The sequence below is a fragment of the Helobdella robusta genome (genome assembly GCF_000326865.2).
Source record: "Helobdella robusta unplaced genomic scaffold HELROscaffold_5, whole genome shotgun sequence".
In the NCBI taxonomy this organism is placed as follows: Eukaryota; Metazoa; Annelida; class Clitellata; order Rhynchobdellida; family Glossiphoniidae; genus Helobdella; species Helobdella robusta.
The window spans coordinates 260,391-282,875 of NW_008705254.1; the positions used below are offsets into that span (position 1 = coordinate 260,391).

The 22,485-nt window shown below is 37.0% G+C and overlaps 3 protein-coding genes across 3 annotated transcripts; all 3 read right to left on the bottom strand.

The window, feature by feature from the left end:
* Nucleotides 1-614: 614 nt before the first annotated feature.
* On the bottom strand, nt 615-2,067 carry HELRODRAFT_68572 (hypothetical protein; the record flags this gene model as incomplete). The annotated part of the gene is made up of 4 exons (XM_009027003.1): nt 615-751; nt 909-1,147; nt 1,627-1,730; nt 1,972-2,067. Coding segments are annotated over 4 exons (576 nt in total), but the record flags the coding sequence as incomplete, so codon positions are not given.
* A 5,209-nt stretch (nt 2,068-7,276) lies between these two features.
* On the bottom strand, nt 7,277-13,136 carry HELRODRAFT_68059 (hypothetical protein; the record flags this gene model as incomplete). The annotated part of the gene is made up of 19 exons (XM_009026932.1): nt 7,277-7,375; nt 7,462-7,590; nt 7,711-7,855; nt 7,932-8,182; nt 8,699-8,871; nt 9,050-9,191; nt 9,308-9,451; nt 9,667-9,709; nt 9,872-9,953; nt 10,296-10,389; nt 10,640-10,784; nt 10,902-10,957; nt 11,136-11,202; nt 11,331-11,455; nt 11,519-11,826; nt 11,985-12,054; nt 12,171-12,227; nt 12,423-12,624; nt 12,823-13,136. Coding segments are annotated over 19 exons (2,646 nt in total), but the record flags the coding sequence as incomplete, so codon positions are not given.
* Nucleotides 13,137-14,447: 1,311 nt separating this feature from the next.
* Nucleotides 14,448-21,885, bottom strand: HELRODRAFT_163064 (hypothetical protein; the record flags this gene model as incomplete). The annotated part of the gene is made up of 8 exons (XM_009027048.1): nt 14,448-14,541; nt 14,870-16,033; nt 16,485-16,565; nt 17,286-17,429; nt 18,842-18,947; nt 19,772-20,291; nt 20,528-20,586; nt 21,819-21,885. 8 exons carry the CDS (start codon nt 21,883-21,885, stop codon nt 14,448-14,450), a joined length of 2,235 nt encoding a protein of 744 aa, XP_009025296.1.
* Nucleotides 21,886-22,485: the final 600 nt, after the last annotated feature.

Consider the following 22,485-nt stretch of genomic DNA (forward strand, 5'->3'; position numbering starts at 1 on the left):
TAAATCATGAAAATAATAATAATACACTGGCGTGCACACACACACACACTCGCACACACACACATATATATATAAATATATATATATGTGTGTGTGTGTGTTCAAAACCATTTTTTTTCACATTGGTTTACATATCATCATTATTTTAATATTATCATTATATGAAATAATAATAATAACAACAATAATAATTATAACGAATTATAAAAACAACAATTATTATTATTATCATCACTATTATACGTACTATAATTACTAACGACCTAACTATATAATGATACTTGTGTTGTTGTTGCATCATCATACACTGGCAACATCTTTAATTAGTAACATGGCAACAATTGATTGATTGATTGACATACATGCATACGCGCACACGCACACACACATACATATATACACATAGACACACACACACACACACACACACATATATATATATATATATATATATATATATATATATACGTACAGCATACAATATTATTAGACAGAGTGATAGTTATACTAAAGCTACTTAATATCATTAATTTCATGCAGAGCACATCTCCATTTCTCCCTGCCCGAACCAGCTCTGATCCACTGCAGTACGTAACGACAGCATTACTGAGCACCTATATTTCCAGTTCACTGAACATTTTCCGGCAGTTGACGGCCGTGGCGTGGGGGGTGCGGTCGGCCCTTTTCAGACGGTTGGTGTCGTACGGGGGTAAGGTCTGGAGCATGGCCTTGTACTCTTTGTCGAACGCATCTGCGTTTGAAACAAGATGGTTGTAGTTATTTATTTCTAATTACTTAGTTATAATTATTGCGTAATAATTTGTAATTATATTGCGTAATAATTTGTAATTATAAAAAAAAACTATATTTAGTGACAAATCGTCACAGGCCCCCCTCACTCAACCGACCGACGTCAATATTTTCGCGTCCGAGGGACACAAAGGACAGATAGAGCATGTCTCTGTATATGCTGTGGAATCTGACGCCGAACTTCTCAGACATCATCGTCGTCGTCGTTGTTGTTGCTGTTGTTGACGGCGGTGTTGATAGCGATGTTTTTGTTGGTGAAGTAGTTGATTTCAACATCTGTTGTTTCTCGTGCTCCATGATTATCGACGACCTCTCGTTCAGGATCAGCCTCAGTGGGCTTGCCACGTCGTTATTCATTATGCTGTCCACTATTGCCGCCATCTTTCTGTTGTGTGTGTGTGTGTGTGTGTGTGTTTGAGGTGAAAGATAGAAAGAGTGAAAATGAGAGATAGGGATGTGGAGAGGGAGAGAGAGAGAGAGAGAGAGAGAGAGAGAGAGAGAGAGAGAGAATGTAAGAGGACGAGAGAAAACACGAAGAAATGAATTGATTGGAAAATAAAAATATCTAGATGAATTAATGACTGGCTGACCGAATGAATGAATGAATGATAGAATGAATGAATTAATAAATGAATTAATGAATGAATGGATGAGTAGATAAGTAAATTTACGGAAGGATGGATGGAAAAACAAGAACTAACTCTCTAGATATCCAGCCTTCAATTGGATTATCAACTGAAAAAAAAATTAAAAAAATAATTAAAGCATGCATACAAATATAAGAACATAGATACGCACACACACGCACAAACACACACATACACGCACGAACCTTGGCTCCAGAGAATGTACATGGGAGTGACATGTTCTTGAGAATGCAACCTCACGTTATCCCAGAGTGCGTGTATTGCAACAGTTTGCTTATTGTAATGGTGATGATGATGATGATGTTGTTGTTGTATGTTGTTGAAGATAGTAGTAGAAGTAGTTGTTGTTGTTGTTGCGTTGTTATCTTGAGGCGTCGTCAAATTGTTGTTGTGCAGTCTCTATCGATTGGAGAATTTTATAGATATTTGTACATTATAAAAGCAACGTTAACAAAAGTAATAATTATTAATAATTATTAATAATTATTGTTATTAATATTATAAATTATAACACTGCAACAGGACTGACGTGGTGTTGATTGAGTGAAGGAGCAGTGTGGATGAATGAAGGTAGATGGCTCGGTACGTTGATCCTGCTGAAATACCATACCTGTGCATATGTATTTTTAAGTTTATATATAATCAAATGTGCTTATTGATTGATTCATTCATTCAGAATTCATTCATTCAGAATTCATTCATTCAGAATTCATTTAATCATTTGCTCCATCACAAAAACATATGAATACTACACACACAAACGAAAAAAAGCTCTAAACAATCCTTAAAACGCACATCACTATTTTCCCAAATTGCCTAACTAACCAAATTCCAATAGAGGATGGGGTGTTCGTCCAGGAATGAATCCCCATCGAAGCAGCAGTCACCGATGACGATTTCTTCCGACAGAACGTTCTCAACATTTTTTCTGAGAACCATTGGACTCAGGTACACAAAACATTGAGGGTCTAACTCGATGCATTGTCTTGCTGTTGTTGTTGCTGCTGCTTCTGCTGCTACAGCTTCATTGTTGCTGCTGTCGTTGAGGTTATGATGGTGTTTTTGCTACGATGATGTGATTGGGTGATGATGATGCGATGAGAAAATTATGATGATGGAGGTGATACTTACGTTCTTTCACTCTCAAGTTTAGACAATGGATCTTCAAAGCTATTCAAGTCTTCGTGTTGATGTTGCTGTTGTTGTCGTTGTGGCTGTTGTTTGATGTCATTCAAAACATCAACAGAACAACTGTTCAGCTTGTTGTTGATGTCGTTGTTGATGTTAGTGCTGCTACTGTTGTTGTTGCTGTTGTTGATGGATGTTGAACTGGTATCATCAAGGAGAGAAGAGGCGCTCGTACAACGCCTCTGAGTCAGGTTATCTTGTTGTGGTGATTTCGTTGTTGATGTTGTTGTTATTTTTGTTGACGCAATTGGTTTTGTTGTCGATTCTTCAATACCTTTCTGCTCGTCATCTGTTACAGCAATAACCGTTGAATCTAAAACATCTGCTGTCGCCATTCTCGTTGAGGTCAATGCTTCTGTTGTTATTGAGCTTTCATCTGGCGAAGTTGTTGCTGCCTCAACTATTCCTTTATCTGATGCCGTCGTCGTTGATCTTGCAGTGGCTTCTGACGCGGCTGCTGGCGGAGGAGTCGTAGCAGTTAACGAACTGACATCAGCAACAGACCCGCCGATGGCGTTGTTGTTATTTGCAGCACTCTGATTGGTTGCCGTAGATGACTGACAGCTGATTATGCTCTCAGATGATTGGCTAATGTTGTAAAAGGAACGGCCTGTCAATCTGTAGTCCTGAATAAATTAATAAATTAATTAATAATTTATTAACTATAATATGAAGAGCATATGAATCTTAATTAACTTCGTGTTCAAATTAGTTTTAAATCAATTTATGAGATGAACAAGCAGCAGACCAACCTTGATATATACGTTTAAGAATGGAACAAAGTGTGATTGACAGAATTGACAGCTGTTGGGAAAATGAATGAGTGAATGACTGAGTGAATGAATAAGTGGATGAATGAATGGCTAAAATAATTAAAACCACTATTTAATTACTCAACGATAAAAAAAGATGAATAATCTATAACTTGCAATAACCAATCACATTCCCCAGGGCAAACCACCGAATCTTCAACAATCACAAGACATCAACTACCAACTACATTGAACTAAAAAACAGCATCAGCCAATCAGATCTGGACCAGAAAAGCAACATCAGCTAATAAAATTCTACGAACCAAGTATTCAAATTAGAATCGTCTGCTGTCCAGCCAGCCATAATCTCCTCATCATAGAGTAGATTGCCACACTTTGGGCATTTATTTAAAGTCGAGATCTCAACTTGGATTGGATAGAGATCCAAATCGTAGTAAACATTATCGTTGTTGTTGTTGTAGTTGTTGTTATCATTGATGTTGTTGTTGCTGTTGTTGTTGACAGGTGTCGTTGCCGTCATCGAGTTGTTGTCGATGTTGTTGTTGCTGCTGCTGTTGTTGTGTTGTTGATGTTGCAAGAGGATCTCGCTTGATATTGAGGATTTGTCGAATTCGTCCTGCTGTTGACGTGACGACGATTTGTTGTTGTAATCTGCGCTGTTGTTGTCGTTGCTGCTGTTGGCTCCTACTTAAGAAAAACAATGAAATAATAAATATGCGACAGAGGCAAACAAATTTGAGCAGTAATTAAAATGATATTAATTAAAACAATGGGTTTTAACATAGCCGTAACAACAACATCAACAAAGGCAACAATACCCTAATTAATTTCTTAGTAGTACAAAGAGAAGCGAACTTAAGTAATTAACTAAAACTTCAAGCCAGCTTGGGTTAGGAAAAACAAAAAAAATTGAAAAATTAAGGAAACTAAATAGTAAGCTGCACTCAACTAAAATTCAAGCATCATCACCATCACGGCCATCATCATCATCATAACTACCTCCAGGGTAAAGATCATTATCGGCATTATTGTAATAACTGACATCATCACAATTACCATCAACGTCATCATCGTCGTCGTCTTCATTTCCATCTTTTCTTCTGGAGCCCGCCAAATTTTTCTTCCCATCATTTCTTAATCCACCACTTCCGCTCCAACCCTCTGTCACACTAATCCGCATCTGCTTGCCTAACTGGTTTAGATTGGAAGCAAAACCTTGCAGGGCATCGTTCTGGCCGAGAGTTTTTAGGCCAGTCAGTAGCGAGGAAACTACTCGAGTTATGTGGTTCACACACACGTTGTTGTTCGTTGTTGTTGTTCATGTTGTTTTGGAGTTTGTAATGTTTTGTTATTTGAACTTAAAATTAAAAACAGAATATAACAAAATGAATAAATGCAAAAATTAGGAAGGGGAGAATTTTTTTATTAGAAATTGGGCGAACCAAACAAGAAAACGACTGCAAATTAATTAGTTAGAAACGAACTTAAAACTTGAATATTTATCATGCAAACATGCAACGGAGCAAAAACAAAAAAAACTGAAACCAAGCCGAAAACAATAAGAAGAAGAGAGAAAGACACTATCTTACCCAACGGATTAGACAAACTGGCCATCCTCAACTTATTCAACTTGGACGTGGCACTCCGACTGCCACTTCCGCTATTTTGAAAGGTGACTGAATTCCTCTTGGCGACGTAGCCAACGGGCAGGCAGACGTCTATACCAGACTCCGAGTCGTGCACCATCATGTCTCGATCATCGTAGCAACGGTTGTTACTGTGATCTGTGGCCATAGAGGACGAGGCGTAACTATCTGACGAAGACTCGCCGCTGATTAGACTTGAGTAGCTCTCAGCACGGAATTGTTGCGGAGTTGTTGCAGCTGATGTTGTCGATGATGATGAGTGTTGTTGTTGTTGCTGCTGCTGCTGTTGATGATGGTGGTGGTCGTGTTTAGATGTCGGCGTTGTCGTTGCGGTTGTCATCATCACCTGGCGATATTTTAGCGAGATTTTGTCCGATACGAGTTTGATGGCCGATCCAATTAGTTGGGTACTCGCTCCGCCGATACTCGATGACCATTCCACTGATTTCTTGCTGGAAGGTTGTTGTCTGAATTGTTGTTGTTGTTGTTGAAGTGACGCGTTGAGGTGTTGTTGCTGGGGAGAGCTTCTTCCAACAACTTGTTGACCCTGATGTTGCTGCAACATTGCCAGGTTGAATGATTTGGACATCCTCGCTTTAACTGTCTCCCTCTCCATAACTGGAGATAAAACTGATGATGATGATGGCGTCAAAGAAAATGATCCTGTTGATGATGGTACAGATTCTGGTGGTGGTGCTGATGATGATTGCTCTTCTGGTGATAACAATGACTGTTGTAGCTGAGTTGGTGATGACGATGACGATGAATCTTGTTGTTGTTGTGATGATGATGATGATGTTGGAGGAGGTGTAAATAATCCTAAAGGGTCATTTTCAGTAACAGGGATTCTATGATTAGTGCTAGGATTGTTGTTCAGTTGATCTGTTGACTTAGTTGGTGTAACTGTCGTTGTGGATGTCGATGTGGTGGTAGCAGTGGCGGTTGTTACTACAGCTGCTGCTGCCTCTGTTGACGATATTGTTTGCACAGCTTCAAGATTAACGACAGCAACATCAGCGTGTGTGATGGAAATGATGGAGTCGCAATTGAGTTCCCTCCCAACATCACAAACATCTTCATCGTCCTCCTCTTCTTCCTTCTTTCTCATCTCATCCAGAATGTTGTCGTCGTCATCATCATCTTTATCAGCATCATCACATTTTCCATCATCAGCACTGCAAATACTATTTTTCGCGGCGATAGTGAGGGAGGTGCTAGCAGGGCTGGCAAGGACGACACTTGGACAACCGTTGCTATCGCTATTACTACTACCACCACCACTACAGTTACTGTGGTTATTCAGAGCAGCAGCAGCAAGTGTTGGTGTTGATGCTTCCGCAGCTGCTGACGACGTCAGAGAGGAAGATGGCACTGATGACGTCATAGAAGACGTTGAGGTCACATTGTTGAGCACGTGATCAGATGCTAAGTTGGCGATGATTGGACTGGTGTCTTCCATGCTTAAGGAACCGTAACCTCTGTCAGATAAGCCGCCTAACAATGTGGGGAATTCCAAAATGAAATATCATCATTATGATTATCATCACCATTCTCATCATCATCATCGTCATCATCGCAACTAACCGGCACTTATGGACTCATTATTATTCTTCACTTTTTTCAGTCCAGCTAACTGAATGACTCCTCCCATCTCACTAGTCGACCTTGCCCTCTGCCTCTGATTGGTCAGAGCTTCAACATCAGATGAGCTGTGAGCATTATCATTGGTGGAAGATTTTAAAACTGTTTTAACAAGGTTTCCCGTTAGAGGCTGTTCAGGAGACAGCAAGGGCGGCTGTGGCTTATTGGTCGCCGTTATTATTATCGGTGTTTTTTCATCATCTGACATTTTTAATCCGCCTCTACTTTTAGTCCCACTATCAACATCGTCGTCGTCGTCGTCACCATCATTTAATACACTGCTCCTAACATTCAACATGATCTGTTTCTTCTTTCTGATGGAAGTGCTAGCTACCGAAGCAGCTGCTGAATTATATGCACGACTGGCAGCAGGTACATCGCTGGCTAAAATAGTAGCATCCAGGCAGCTGTCCACACTCTGCTTTTCAACGTCGCTTTCACAATTGAGTGTCATAATCAAGCGGCCATGATCGCTGCTACTGTTGCAGTAGCTGTTGTTGTTGCTGCTGCCACCGTGACAGCTGCCGAGACTTGCCAGAGTTGCTATGGAGGAAGATTCGGCCGAACTTCTTCGTTTGAACCTGGCCACCGCCATCAAGACGTTTCGAAGTTTGTTCCAGAGTTGATCAGGTGTCGAGTTTGAAGTCGGCCATTTGCTTTCGAGGACTGCCTGTTAATAATTATTCAGAAAAACAATCAACCAACCAGCCAACCAGCCAACTAACCAGTCAGCCAGCCAATCGAGCACACACCCACCTTATTATAGAAGCCATAGGTGATGGCATTTGGTTGGATGCCTCTCTTTTTCATTTCAAAGAGAACCTTCACGGCCAGGACCGGCTGATGGTAGATGCCACACAACTGCATAAGCACTCTATAACATACCTGACAGATTGATTGATTGATTGGTTGATTGATTGAGTGAGTGAGTGAGCGTAGTTGATTGGTTGGTTGTTTGAATGATTGTGTGATTGATTGTCGTGACAACCATCATCGTCTCAATACCTCATCCGGAGGTTGGAGCCTGGCAGACTGCATACTGACCAGGACATCAAACGCTGATTTCAAAACTTTCGACTTGGAGTGAACGTAGCGAGCATAGGATGACAGATGGATGAACCACAGACTGTAACAATGCCATGCCAGATATCTAAATAACAACAACATAAATAAACTTAATAACAATAAGAAGAAGAGGAGGAAGAAGAAGACGAAAAAGAACGAACTTAGCCCAGGCTTGAGGTACGCTGGCGTATTTCAAGCCAAACTTTTGCGACTGCTTGATCTCATGGTGCGTCCTACAGACCATAGGACTGCTGTACCCAGCGAACTTTGCACCTACTTTCACCTGATCAGCTGATGACGTTGCTGTCGTTGACCCACTTTGCTGATGGCGATGGTTGACCCGGTTTTGGAAGGGTGTCGTGGCGGATGGTGGATTGGTGAAGTCGCGTGATTGGCTGCCGCTGCTACTTTTCTGATAGCGTGATTGGCCAGCAGGAGTGGGCGATAGGGGAGGGTATAGGTCGGAGTTCAAGGTCGGGAATTGACCAAAGTAACTGAAAATAAATTTATCGAATATAAATTCCAGAGTGATTGATGGAATTAATAAACTGACAAAATTAAACAAGAATAAATTATTAAATGAATGAATGAATGAGTAAATGAACGAATGAAGAAACTAATGGATAGATTTGACGGTCGATTGATTTTTAATTACTTGATTGGTTGAGCCTGAGTCTCGTCTGGTTCTGGAGCCATGATGAAAACAGTTCTCTCTGAACTTTTTACAATTGAAAAAAAAAATCAAACTTTACCATTATCACAAAAGTTTAAATGAAAATAAATACAGATTAACTAAGAACAAAAACCAAAAACACAGCAAAAACGAAACTGAAACTAACCTCTGTAGACAATCCTCGACCTCTATAAGCCTGCCCCCGCTAACGGCCCCACCACCTACAGCACCCCCACCCCCACCTCCATCGCCAACGATCACCACATTTCCACAATCGTCCACTCTTTCCAGGCAGTCATCAAAAAATGCCAAGCTGGAATCTTTATCAGACACGAAGGATCGCTCTTCTATGAAGCGACTGAATGCTTGAGTCTTCAGTAGGAGGGCATAAAATTTGTTGTAGGCTTTGTCACGTGATTTTACGAAACCTGCGTTTGATTGGTCGGTGGAATGGTTGAATGATTGCCTGAATGGTCGAACGATTATCTGATTGGTCGAATGATTGTTTGATTGGTTGATTAATTAAACATAAAAACAATCCCACAAACAAGAAAGCCAGGCTTGACAAAACGAAACAACTGGATGAACGCGCCAACGGCGACTAACCAACAACATCAAAAAGTGAATTTAGACTCATATTCCCAACTGAAGGAGCATTAGTGATTGGCAGGAGGTGGCCGCTGTAACCTTTCAATATAGCCGCCATAAACCTCAAGTAAGCCTCTCTGATCGATATTTCCAACGCTACCTAATCGATCAATCAATCAATTAATTAATCAATCAATCAATTAATCAATCAATCAATTAATCAATCAATCGGCCAACCAATCAAATTTGCACCTGCTCCCTGTTAGATGATTCGACATTGAATGAATCGTCGAGTGAAAACGTATTGCTCGCCGATCTCGACTTGGATGGAATAAGAGACTGGGGGCTAGATAGGGATGTGCTTGCCAGCAGTTGGTTGTTCAGTTTCTCAAGAGTTGATCTCAAGAGTTTGGCCGGTTTCTAAGTAATTCAAACAACAAATCTTATTTGATCAATCGTTCATTATTCATCATATTTATTCCCTGACACGTTCATTCATTCGTTCACTTATTCATTCACGCATGCATTCGCGCATTAATTGATTCGTTCATTCATTATTTCAGTCAATTAACAATCAATCAGTCAGTAAAGTGATAAATTATTCATTCATTCAATCAATCGATTAATTCACAAACTTTTGGTAGCAATTTTATATTGTGCGATCTTCTGTCTTCAGATCTAGTGAAGAGGAAAGAACAAGCAATCAACCGGCAAATCAATCAAACACTCGACCAACCAACCAACCAATCAATCAACCAATCAATCAACCAATCAATCAACCAATCAATCAATCAAGCAAGCAATCAATCAATCAAGCAAGAGATCGATCAACGGACTTACACGGTGAATGTCTTTGTGTCTAAGTCGATGCAGGTAACATCACTAGGCAAGTCGTACGTGTCAAAATATCGCGAATCAATGCCTTCAACAATTATTGATTGATTGAGTGAATGAATGAATGAATGGATGTGTATTAATGAATGAATGAATGAACGAATGAATGAACGAATGAATGAACGAATGAATGAACGAACGAATGAATGAATGAACGAATGAATGAATAAATAAGCGAACGAATGATTGCAACTTACAAACGATATTTGATAATAGAACGTTCCATACAAATATTTATAGCTTGATCGATCATTTAATCCATCAATCCATTAACCAACCATCCAACCAATCAAACAATCAAACAATCAACCAACAAATCAAACAATCAACCAACCAATCAATCAACCAGCCAACTAATCAATCAACCAACCAATAATAAAAGGTGTGGGCGAATGAAGTACATAAGATAAACCAATTGGACAAAGTGGAATGTATGGGCATTGCCAATGCAGTGGGAAAATCATCTGCGACGTAATCATTCAACCAATCAATCAATCAATTAATCAATCAATCAATCAACCAATCAATCAAGCGAGCAAGCATTCCTTTACTACTTCAAACGTAATTTTTGTTTTGTTTTTGTAGGTTTACAAATTTTCCAAATAGAGTAGATGAAAAATAAACTTAATCATTCAATACATTCATTCATTCATTCATTCATTCATTCACTCATTCATTCATTCATTCACTCAACAGCAGCAACAGGAAACACACAGCAGAGATAGCTTCGGAGACGCTGGTCAGTACGGCTGGCCTCAACGAATGCACTAATATCTTATGCTCCATCAAAACGCTCAGAAGTAACAGGGTACTGTTAGTGGGGCCCAGGTTCTTCAACACGTCTATGAAGGACGCCCCGCTATGGTGATGATGATGGTGATGAAGATGATGATGAAGTTACAAACGGTGATGATGTTCATGACAAATGATAATTGTTGGCAGTTTGTTTGTTAGGTAGTTAGTTAGTTAGTTGTACCTTTTGGGCAATGGGGTCTCGTCTGGTTGTGTGAGCAGGATGGAGGTGGATGAGAGCTGGTGGGTGGGGAATGTGCAGTAATCATCATCAACATCGTCGTCGTCATCATCATTATCATCATCATTGTTGTCAACATCAAAAACAGCTCCGTCATCATTATCATCATCAGTAGCCGTGCAATCAACAACACATTTCTATCAAAGGGGCCATCGTCATCATCGTCGTCATGTTCACCTGTATCATTATTCGAGGTCTTTGGATGGATGGCAAGGGGATTCTCGTCAGGAAATGAGAAATATGTCTGGGCAAAAACAATCATGATGATGATGGTGGGAGAATTTATTTCAATCATCATCCTCTCCATTACCATAACATCGTCATCATCGTCATCATCATCGTCATCATTACCATCATCGTCACCATCCTCACCTTTCAATAGGAATATACTGTGACAAATCATCTACCCTCCCGAAAACCATCCTATAAATGTAGAGCAAAAATTTCTTGAAAGTCTCAAAAAATGGCAACCTTGATAGGAGGCAAATACTTTTATTCTGGTAAACCACGATATCCTCACCCCCAAGATTAGTGTTTTCGGCGGTATTGCTAACAGCCACAGCACCATAATCCTCCCCAGCACTTCCATTCATTGCCTCTTTTTCAATTCCCAGCCCCGATCTTTGCGCCTGGTCGAGCAACTTTAATTTGTCCGGAGCTAATTTTTCATAAAACGTTACGGCAGCCCCGTAAACTTTTTCAGCAGCCAGTCCTGTGGTTAGTATGAAGGTGGAAAAAACTGGAGTGGGGAACTGTCTTTGAGGGGACCAACTTTCCAGGGTGGCACCCATAGGGAGGCAAAACATGGCAACTTGCTGGGGTAGAGGTAGTTGGGGTATGTCTTCCAAGGGGTAATGGCCTAATAGGGCTGTCATTGTGGGTTAAGTTTAAAAGTGGAAATAAAAAGTTGACATATAATGTATAATTATACACGCCCGCAAACACAAACTTGCAAGCAAACACACGTAAACACACATACACACACACGCACGCATACACACATACATACATACAACAAAAACTAACATGGTTTAAACGTTAAACAGTTTAACTTAGCCATGGATTTCTTGTAGCAAAGGAAGACATCTGAGCCCATCTTGCAACGAAATATTGAAATAATTTTTATTAATTATCAATTTAAACACCGACATAATAAATATATTAATTATATTATTATTATAATTATTATAAACATAACAACATTTAACTTACAATTCCTTTGTTGAGATTCTTATCTATCATGCAGTGAGCGTGTGGTGCTGTTTCACCCTTCAGAGAAAAAAATTATTTTTTTTTTACAAATTACAAATTAAAAATTATAGTTATAATTAATGTTATTATAGTTGAACACACTCAATCTCTCTCTCTCTCTCTCTCTCCCCCACTCTCTCTTAAAACCCAACAAACATACAAACCAATACAATAAAATAATTCTTCTAAGAAGAAAAAGAAATCAAATTAAACCTTATTAGGCAGAATAACACAGATCTCAGTGACGACAAGGATATCGATGGGGGCAAAAGTACTAGATCTCCTAAAAGTTACAAATATTTTCAGACTGCCGCTGCCGTTGTTGACATTGGCCGAGTTAGCCTGGGGCGTCCAGTAGATGACCTCACACCCTGGTAGCAATTTTTCCTTGCAATCTTTATTTTCGTAGGTGACCCTGCAAATGTGATTTCAATAGTATTCCAATAAATGATGTATGTGAGTTAATAATATAATACAATAATGTAGGTAGAGTTGGACTTGTTTAGTGCTACTGAATAACAATTTTTGTGAATTTATTTTCATATATATTAAATGAATATTTAAACAAAAAAACGTAATGAAAAATAGTTGGAAAAATGTAAAAAAAGCAAACCCAATATCCAAAATGGCTGGTTTATCTCTACCTCTTCTGTAGCAAAGGTACATTTCATGGGCCCTCAAACTCCCATGATTCAAATCCGCTGGAAAATTAGTTGGGGTAAACTCGATGCATCTGAAATTGGTCGGTATTGGTTCTCCTAATGTCCTGTCAATGACAGCCAGATCGACAATTGGGTCTTGTCTCTGGGTTGGTGTTGACTTTAGAGATGTCTCGTTAGGAAAAACTTCTTCTAGAGGTGCCAGAGGTTGCACATTCCAGTCTAAACCAGCAACCACAAAATAATCAGCCACCCTTTTGTCATCCATGTTGCTGTTTTAATGTCTGTTAGTATAGAAATCTTTTATGTGATTAAATTATTATATTACATCACATATGGACATATTTACTATTTATTTTTACTATTTTATGTTAATATATACATAATCCTCTCATAACCTTAATTGTTAACTGATAATGAAAATATTTAAACTATCAAAACATATTATTATTACTTATTTATTTTTATTTTATTTTATATTATCTTTATTACCAGAGAATTCAAAGTCAACTTAATAATAATAATCAAATCAAATTCAATATTGCTAACCAAAACAAAAATGTTTAAGTCGTTGTTAAATAATAATAAAGGATAGGAGATGAAAGTGTGTGTATTTTAAAAAAAAAATTCAATTATTTATTATTAAATTTAAAATTTTTTCATGATTAAATTTAAATGACACCTAAATTCATAAATTGTAAATCTGAAGGGGTGAAATTTAGTACCAGAATATCACACAGGAATCAAGCCATTGTGACAACACAAAGGTGAAAAATATCTTTCTAATATAATTTTCATACAATAATAATATCCGAACAACGTAGTCAATTTAGTGAAATTAGTGAGCCAGCAGTAAATACAACATCACCTCTTTATTAATTAGACAGTGAAATTTTCTTAGAAAATGAAATAACAATTTTTGTTTTTTAAGTCATAACTGAAAGTGACATGACGAAATTTAAAAAGAAACTTCGAAACCAAAACAAATTAGTAATTAGTGAGAAAAAATTTTGTTTTGTTGAAGAAAAACTGACTAATCTTTATTCGGTAATCTAATTTTTAAATGGACTTAATTTTGAACTGTTTTGTTTGTGAGATGTGACAGTTCGCCACCAATTGTTTTCGACCGCTAAATAAAAAATTTGAAGTGGCGACCATGGTACTGTGGGATTAGCCTTGCAACAAGCTGCATATTAAAATATTCGTTTTAATAATATCCACCATAATAATGTTTGAAATAATAATTTTAAGTTTAAACTGATTACAGATGCAAGTAAAGCAAGAGACAGATCATTTTTCACCCCACCCATATATTTCCACTATAAATTAGGTTGAAACAAAACATAATCTTATGTTAACCAATATATCTATTGCTAATGTAAATTATACCAAAACAAGAACACATTGTGTAAGTGTATGGCAATGCATGTATGTAAGTATGTGTATATGTGTGTGTATGTGTGTGTGTGGTGTTCACGTTCACAAGAGAATAATATATTATAAAAACGTGTTATTCCATTCGATATAATGCAATGAGATTAATTTTTTTTCCAATTTCGTCACAAAAAGATTCAAAATGTTATTTCTCATTTCGTTCTTTTTTCTTTCGGCCATTTTTTTTGCTTCTGTGTAGAAAACGTGATGAGAGGCAGTTGAGTTGTTTCAACGCGTACCTGACAGGGGAATGAATGAGTGAAAGAGTGAATGAGTGAATGAATAAATGTATAGAAGAATGAATGAAATGAATGAATAAAAACATGAATAAATAAGTGAATAAAAAACTTGTCGGATGAGCAATATTTAGGAGAATGAATGGTTAATTAATCAACTTAAGACTGTGCGAATAATATGATGAAGAAGTGACAAGGTAGATGGCTGAATGAAGCATATACCTACCTATTCATCCATCCATCCATCCATCCATCCATCCATCCATCCACCCATCCATCCATCCATCCATCCAACCATCCATCCATCCATTCACGCAACTATCCAACAAACCTGAAGTGTTGCGAACAGGTAACGTAAAGAAAAAACCTGGATGAGAAATTGCTGCAGTACACAAGTTGGACAAACTCACCGAAGCAAATAAATAATATAGCGCTATTGCTAAATCCATTTTGGTCCAAAGTTTGGGGCCTATAAGACATGATGAGGCCCATAATGGTGAAAATATAGTTCGGTAGGTTGAGCAGTATGAAAGCCGTTGATACCAATAACAGGGAACGTGTTATGCGCAGCTGAGTCTGCTGTCGCTTCGTTCTCAGACAGATGTTGTTGTGTTGATGGTACGAATGACGATATTGTTGTTGTTGTCGTTGTTGTTGCCGCTGAATCTGCTGTCGTCGTTTTTGTAAATGCGATTTTGTAGTCGATTTCGTTGATGAAAATCGGTCTTCAGCGGCGTCATAACTGTTGTTGTAGCTGTTGTTGTTGGTGCTATTGATGTTGTTGCAGTTGAAGTTGATGTTGAAAGAGTTGTTGTTGTTGTTGTTGTCGTCAATCACAAATGCCCTATGACGATTTTGTTGTTGTGGCTTATAGTTTTTATTATATTTCGATTCCAGGTGAATAATTTGCAGCTGTTGTTGAGGCTGGAAATGTCGATTGACGTACTGTTCGGATTTTTGCGGTTGTTGAAACTGCTGCAATTGCTGCTGCTGCTGATATTGTTGCTTTGGTTGGTGATGTTTTAGTTTTATAAAGTTGTCATATTTGTTATTATTATTATTATTATTGTTATTATTATTGTTATTATTATTATTATTATTATTATTATTATTATTATTATTATTATTATTATTCATTTCTTTATTTTTCTGCACCCCCGCATTGTTCCCAGATGAACTGTTAGGAACTTTATTACTATTGTTGTTCATATTATTATTATTATTATTGCTGTTGTTGGTGTTGTTGTTGTTGTTTTTGTTGTTGTTGTTGTTGCTATTACCGCTGCTATTACTGTTGTTCGTTTTTTTACTATTATTGTTATTATTTAAAATTATTTTATTGCTCTCATGAATATTTCTACTTATCTCAATTATATCTTCATCGTTAAAATTATCATCATTATTATTATTATCATCATTATTATTATTATCATTGTTATAAATGTTGTTGTTGCCACCAAATTTAAAATTCGTTTTATCGAAGGTAGCGAAAGATCTGAAAGATGGAAATGGAGAAATGAAAAAGATGCTTTTAATTGATTCTCTTATCCAAAGTTTTTCAAAACTTCCGGAAATAAATACATACATATATACATACATACATTCATGCATACATAAATGTACACATACATACTTACATACATTCAAGGGGACCATACATACTTACGTACATATATACATACATACATACATACATACATACATACATACATACATACATACATACATACATACATACATACATACATACATACATACATACATACATACATACATACATACATACATACATACATACATACATACATACATACATACATACATACATACATACATACATACATACATACATACATACATACATACATACATACATACATACGTACGTACATACATACATACATATATACACACATACATGCACACGTACATACAACCGTACAAACTTTTTGTCATTCTCAAAAGACATGTCTTTGGCATTTTGTTTAACATGAAATCTAAATAAATAAAGACGTTTTTTTGTTTGTCTGTGTGTGTTTATGACGTATGTGTATGTATGTACGTATGAATGTGTGTGTACGTACGTATGTATGTGTGTAGTGCAGTGTATAGTTGTATGTATGTATCTGCCTTTCTATAAGAATGTATCTATTTATACATGAATGTAGTCGATTGGCTAATCGCGAAGATGCTTTGTCTTTCTTTTTCAACCCTATTCTCATACTCTATATATGTGATTCTATTCTTCCTCTCTCTCTCTCTCTCTCGCTTATTCTCTCTCTCTCTCTCTTTCTCTCTCTCTCTCTTTCTCTCTCTCGATTTTTCTTCGTTTTCACTAGCCGTAGGAATTGAAAGTTTAAAGTATTTCTGCCGTGGGTGTTTGTGTGCTTGGTCAGGCGGCTGTACCGTGGAGCGTACATTCGAAAGATTAGGCAGCGGATATTAAATTAATTCACAATTAAAACGACGACGATAATGGTGAAGACGATGATGAAGATGGTGAAGAAGATGATGAAGATAATGATGGTGAAGAAGATGATGAAGACGACAAAGAGGATAATGATGATGATGAAGACGACGACGAAGATGATGATGATAATGAAATTGATGTGATGTACTACGCCATTCATTCATTCGTGCTTACATACATGAAAAGCACACACCACACAAATGCGTACGTATAAGTTGACGTACACACAAACATACATAAAACACACACCACACACAACACACACACACACACAAACTTGGTATAGTCATGTATCTTAAGGATTATGGAAGCATTGAGGCCCAGGATCGAGAACAAGGGTAGAGCCATGTTCATCAGCATTTTGTAAAGTTTATCAAAAGAACTCGATGTTATACATATCGGTCTAACCGGGTTTGTTTCGCTGATTATGATGGTGATGTTGTTGTTGATGATGGTGATGTTGTTGTTGATGATGATGTTGTTGTTGATGATGATGTTGTTGTTATTGATGATGATGATGTTGTTGTTGGTGATGATGTTGTTGTTGTTGATGATGATGATGTTGTTGTTGATGATGATGATGTTGTTGTTGGTGATGATGTTGTTGTTGTTGATGATGATGATGTTGTTGTTGGTGATGATGTTGTTGTTGTTGATGATGATGTTGTTGTTGATGACGATGTTGTTGATGATGGTGATGTTGTTGTTGTTGATGATGATGATGTTGTTGTTGGTGATGATGTTGTTGTTGTTGATGATGATGATGTTGTTGTTGGTGATGATGTTGTTGTTGTTGATGATGATGTTGTTGTTGATGACGATGTTGTTGATGATGGTGATGTTGTTGTTGATGATGATGATGTTGTTGTTGATGATTATGATGTTGTTGTTGATGATTATGATGATAAAGAAGGAGATGATGACGATGATGGTTATGGTAATAATGATGATAATGACGTGAAACATCTGCCAATTTGAAAGAAGAAGAAAGGAAGTGAATAAAAAAAAAAAAGAATTTTTTAATTTTTTTCTGTTGGAAATGAAATTGAAATTTGTGTGTTCGTGTGTATGTATGTGTGTGTGCGTGTGCGTGTGTGTTTGTGTGCGTGTGTGTGTATTTAAGAACGTGCGGATGGTGTTTATGCACTAATCTAAACTAATCCTGACGTAAATTCCGTCTTAAATCTAACTCTTCTCAATTATCGCCATCATCATTCTCGTCATTATTAATAACATCATCTCAAAACAACAACTCAATCAAACAACCAATCAGCTAACCAACCAACCAACCAATCAACCAACCAATCAACCAACCAACCAACCAACCAATCAACCAACCAACCAACCAACCAACCAATCAGCCAATCTACCAACCAGCCAACCAACCAATCAGCTAACCTACCAACCAACCAACCAACCAACCAACCAACCAATCAGCTAACTAACCAACCAACTTATCAATCGACAAACTTACTCAACATAAACAACGAAAAATGCATGTAGGTGCAGTAAAATGGCGACCAGCAACAGAAACAACATGGTCGTCAGTGCTCTACTCCGAGTGCACAACTTTCTTCTGTGTAGAGGTCTGTACACCATTATCCATCTTTAGTGTTTACAATGGATGAATGAACGAATGAATGAATTAATGAATTAATTAAGGGATGAATGGATGAATGAACGAATGAATGAATTAATGAATTAATTAAGGGATGAATGGATGAATGAATGAAAATGGACAGATGACAAGCGAATGGGTAAACTTTGTTTTTTCTAAGATATTCGTTCGTTCGTTCGTTCGTTCATTCCTTCATTCATCCATCCATCATTCACCTCTCAATTGTAAAGCCAGTAACGGTCCACGGAGCCAGAAAGCAGCAGACAGACATACAATAGTATACAGTCTGACATACGTAGGGCTTGTTGTACAAATTAATTCCTGCGATTTAATTGGTCAATCAATCAACTGATTAATATTAATTAGTTAATTCATGAAATATGATTAGTCAATCGATCGATTGATCAGTAAATACTAAATAATGAGTTTGTTCCTTACATTTGATTGGTCAATCGACAGATTTATAAATAAAAATGAGCCTATCCTTAAAATTTGATTTGTCGATTGATTAAAATTAATGAGCTAATGTGAGGCGTTGAATTTTAATAAGGTGTTTTATACTATTTCAGTCATTCATTAATTCATTCAATCTTTCATTCATTCAATCATTCATTCATTTATTCATTTATTCATTTATTTATTCATTCATTCATTCATTCATTCATTCATTCATTCATTCATTCATTCATTCATTCATTCATTCATTCATTCATTCATTCATTCATTCATTCATTCATTCATTCATTCATTCATTCATTTAGTCGTTCTTTTAATTCACCCCGCTCTAACCAAAATTACTTGAACCAACAAGACAATACATCAGAAGGTAGGCTATGTCAACACCTATTTGTACGTAGTGTGTCTTCGTGTCAGTATTCGTTGCCTATGTATGCTTGTTTTACATGTTTGTCTGTATATTTCAATGTATCAACATAACAGTGCATATCACAACCGCAGCAACACAAAACCACACAAGAACAACCACAACAACAACAGCAGCAACAACAACAGCAACAACAACAACCATAGCAACAACAACCCTAACAACTCCAACAACAACAACAAAAGTAACAGCAACAACAACAACAACCACAACAACGCAACCACAACGACAACACAACAACAACACCACAACATCAGCAAACCCGACAAAAAAGCCAAATAGACACTGCTCGTCTGCTTGCATAATCTCGGGGTTTTGATGTAAACATAAAAGGATAAGGTGTTACCCAGAATACCCAGTATTATTATGGGATAGGAGATTACTCTGAGTATGAGTAGAACGTAAGTTGATGTTATGATGGCGTCAATTGTCAAGTTGTTGTTGAGGTTACTGTATTCTATGTAGTAATACTCATCTGTCGTGTTGATGTTTTTTGTCGTGCTGATAGTGTTGGTGATGTTGTTGATGTGATTGTTGATGCTATTGTTGATGGTGGTGTTGTTGTTGTTGATGTTGTTGTTGTTGTTGATGAGAATGTTGATGTAACTGCTGTTGTTGATGTAATTGTTGTTGATGTTGTTGTTTGAATGAGAATCCGAAATCATGCTGGTGAAGTTTTCGTTGACGAGAATGACGTAGATGTTGTTGATTGCGTTGTTGTTGATGTTGTTGCAGTTAATGTTGTCGGCGATATGTTGATGTTGACGTTGTTGTTGTTGTTGCTGTTGTTGAGAAACGTAGCAACACTGACAGAGCTTAAAAATTGAATTCTAAAGTACATTCTTCACTGTTGTTGGCACGCTTAACGCTGCTTTCAAAATGATTAAAATTTATATCATTGTAGCTATTATTTAAAAGTAATACAATTATTATTATTATTATCATTACTATAATAATTATTATTATTATTGTTATTATTATTATTATCCGTATGATTCTAAAAATCCGTATGATTCACTTGTCCATTCAGCTTTTTATACATTCGATATCTTCGCAGGCCTCTATCTCTGCACTGCTCTGCTTTTTATTTACAAGTTACAGGTGTGTGTGTGTGTGTGTGTGTGTGTTTCTCTGTGTGTGTCTCTGTGTGTGTCTGTCTAAAACGGTAAGATGTGAGACAAACAGAGAGAGAGAGAGAGAGAGAAAGAGAGAGAGAGAGAGTGAGAGAAAGAAAGATGCAAAGAGGATGAAGTGATTGGAGAACGGAAATCGAAAGGGAGACGGTAATTTAGAAAATAATTTGAAGCGAAAGTATAAAAAAGTTGAAAAATTCCAATGAAAGAGAAAAAGAAAGAGAACACACACAAGAAGAGAGAGAGAGAGAGAGAAAGAAAGAGAGAGAGAGAAAAAGAGAGAGAGAGAAAGAGAGAGTGTGTATAAAAATGAGAGAAATGTTAAAGTGAAAAAAAAACCCTCAAGGTGAAAAACGACACCGACCAACCGACCAAGCACGTGCACAAGCGTTTATTGATTCCAAATTTTAAAGAGAAAATTTTCAACCATATCCTTTCAACATCGAAGGATGTTTCTGGAAGAAGAGAATGAGAAAAAGAGAGGGAGGGAGAGATAAACAGAGAGAGAGAGAGAGAGAGAGAGAAGAGAGAGAGAGAGAGAGAGAAACACCAACCATCATAGCGTGCTAATAGTGAGTAAAATTTGTGCAATGCTTCAGGTTGATTATTATTTTTTCGATTTCGTCGTTTTAAATTATTCAGTCGGTACAGTCTGCCCTCTTCACTGACAGTTCATCACTAACTTTAGGACTGGGGCCAATCAAAATGCCCACACACACATACTATATACACGTATACACACATAATTTCCAAAGACTAATTAAGAAATGGTTAAACTTAACAAGGAAAACAGCGCCATACAACTCTTGATTGATCGATATTTGCAGCATATTTAAACAGTCAGCTTTGAATTTTTTAGGAAGGTGTTAGTGTGTGCAAGTGCATATGTGTGTGCAAACATACGTGCCTGTAAGTAATTGTAGAATAAGGATACATGTGTGTGTGTGTGTGTGTGTGTGTGTATGTGTGAATGTGTGTACGTGTGTTGGTGTGTGTGTACATTTTATCTACATACAGACTTATCATTTTTTTTATTCATTTTGCGTTGCATGTTGTACATGTGCGTTTGAAACACGTAAGACGTGTAACGTGGTGAGTGACATTTGAAAAAATTTTTTTTGGTCTTCTCTTAGTAATCATCATCCTCCTCTTTATCATCATCTTTTTCTTTATCACCTTTTTCTTTATCATCTTCTTCTTCTTCTTTCTGTTCTTCATCCCCATCTTCTTCTTCTCTAACCATAATTTAACCATCGACAACAGCAGCAACATCCTAATGAGCAGCAACATCAGCAACAACGATATCATCAAAAAATAATGATGCGGTCATCATCATCTTCATAATTATCGTTCTTTTGCCATCATTATTTTCATATTTTCACCAGGGATTTTCGCTAAACGTATACATATACGTATACATAGAGAGAAAGATTGATAGATAGATAGATAGAGAGAGAGAGAGGAGAGAGAGAGAGAGAGAAAGAGAGAGAGAGAGAATACATGTATACACAAAAATACACATACATTAAAAACAAATATGACATAACATGACAGATAGTTGCCTAAGAGGTATTTTATTACACATTAAGACTCATGGAAATTGAGTATGTTTTCTAATTCCAATTTTTTTCTAGGCTATATATACCTTTTCCTCTTCCCCTCTCTTTCTCTCTCTCTCTCTCACTTCATGTCTCTCTTTTTTTTATTCCTCTCTCTCTTTCTGTTTCTAAGTCTTACTGTTTCTTTGATGAAAAAAGTCTGAAGTTTGCGTTTCATTCATTCAATTTATCTTTCTAATTTTTCTTCTTTTCAATTGTTCTTCCTTCCATTTACTTATTATTTT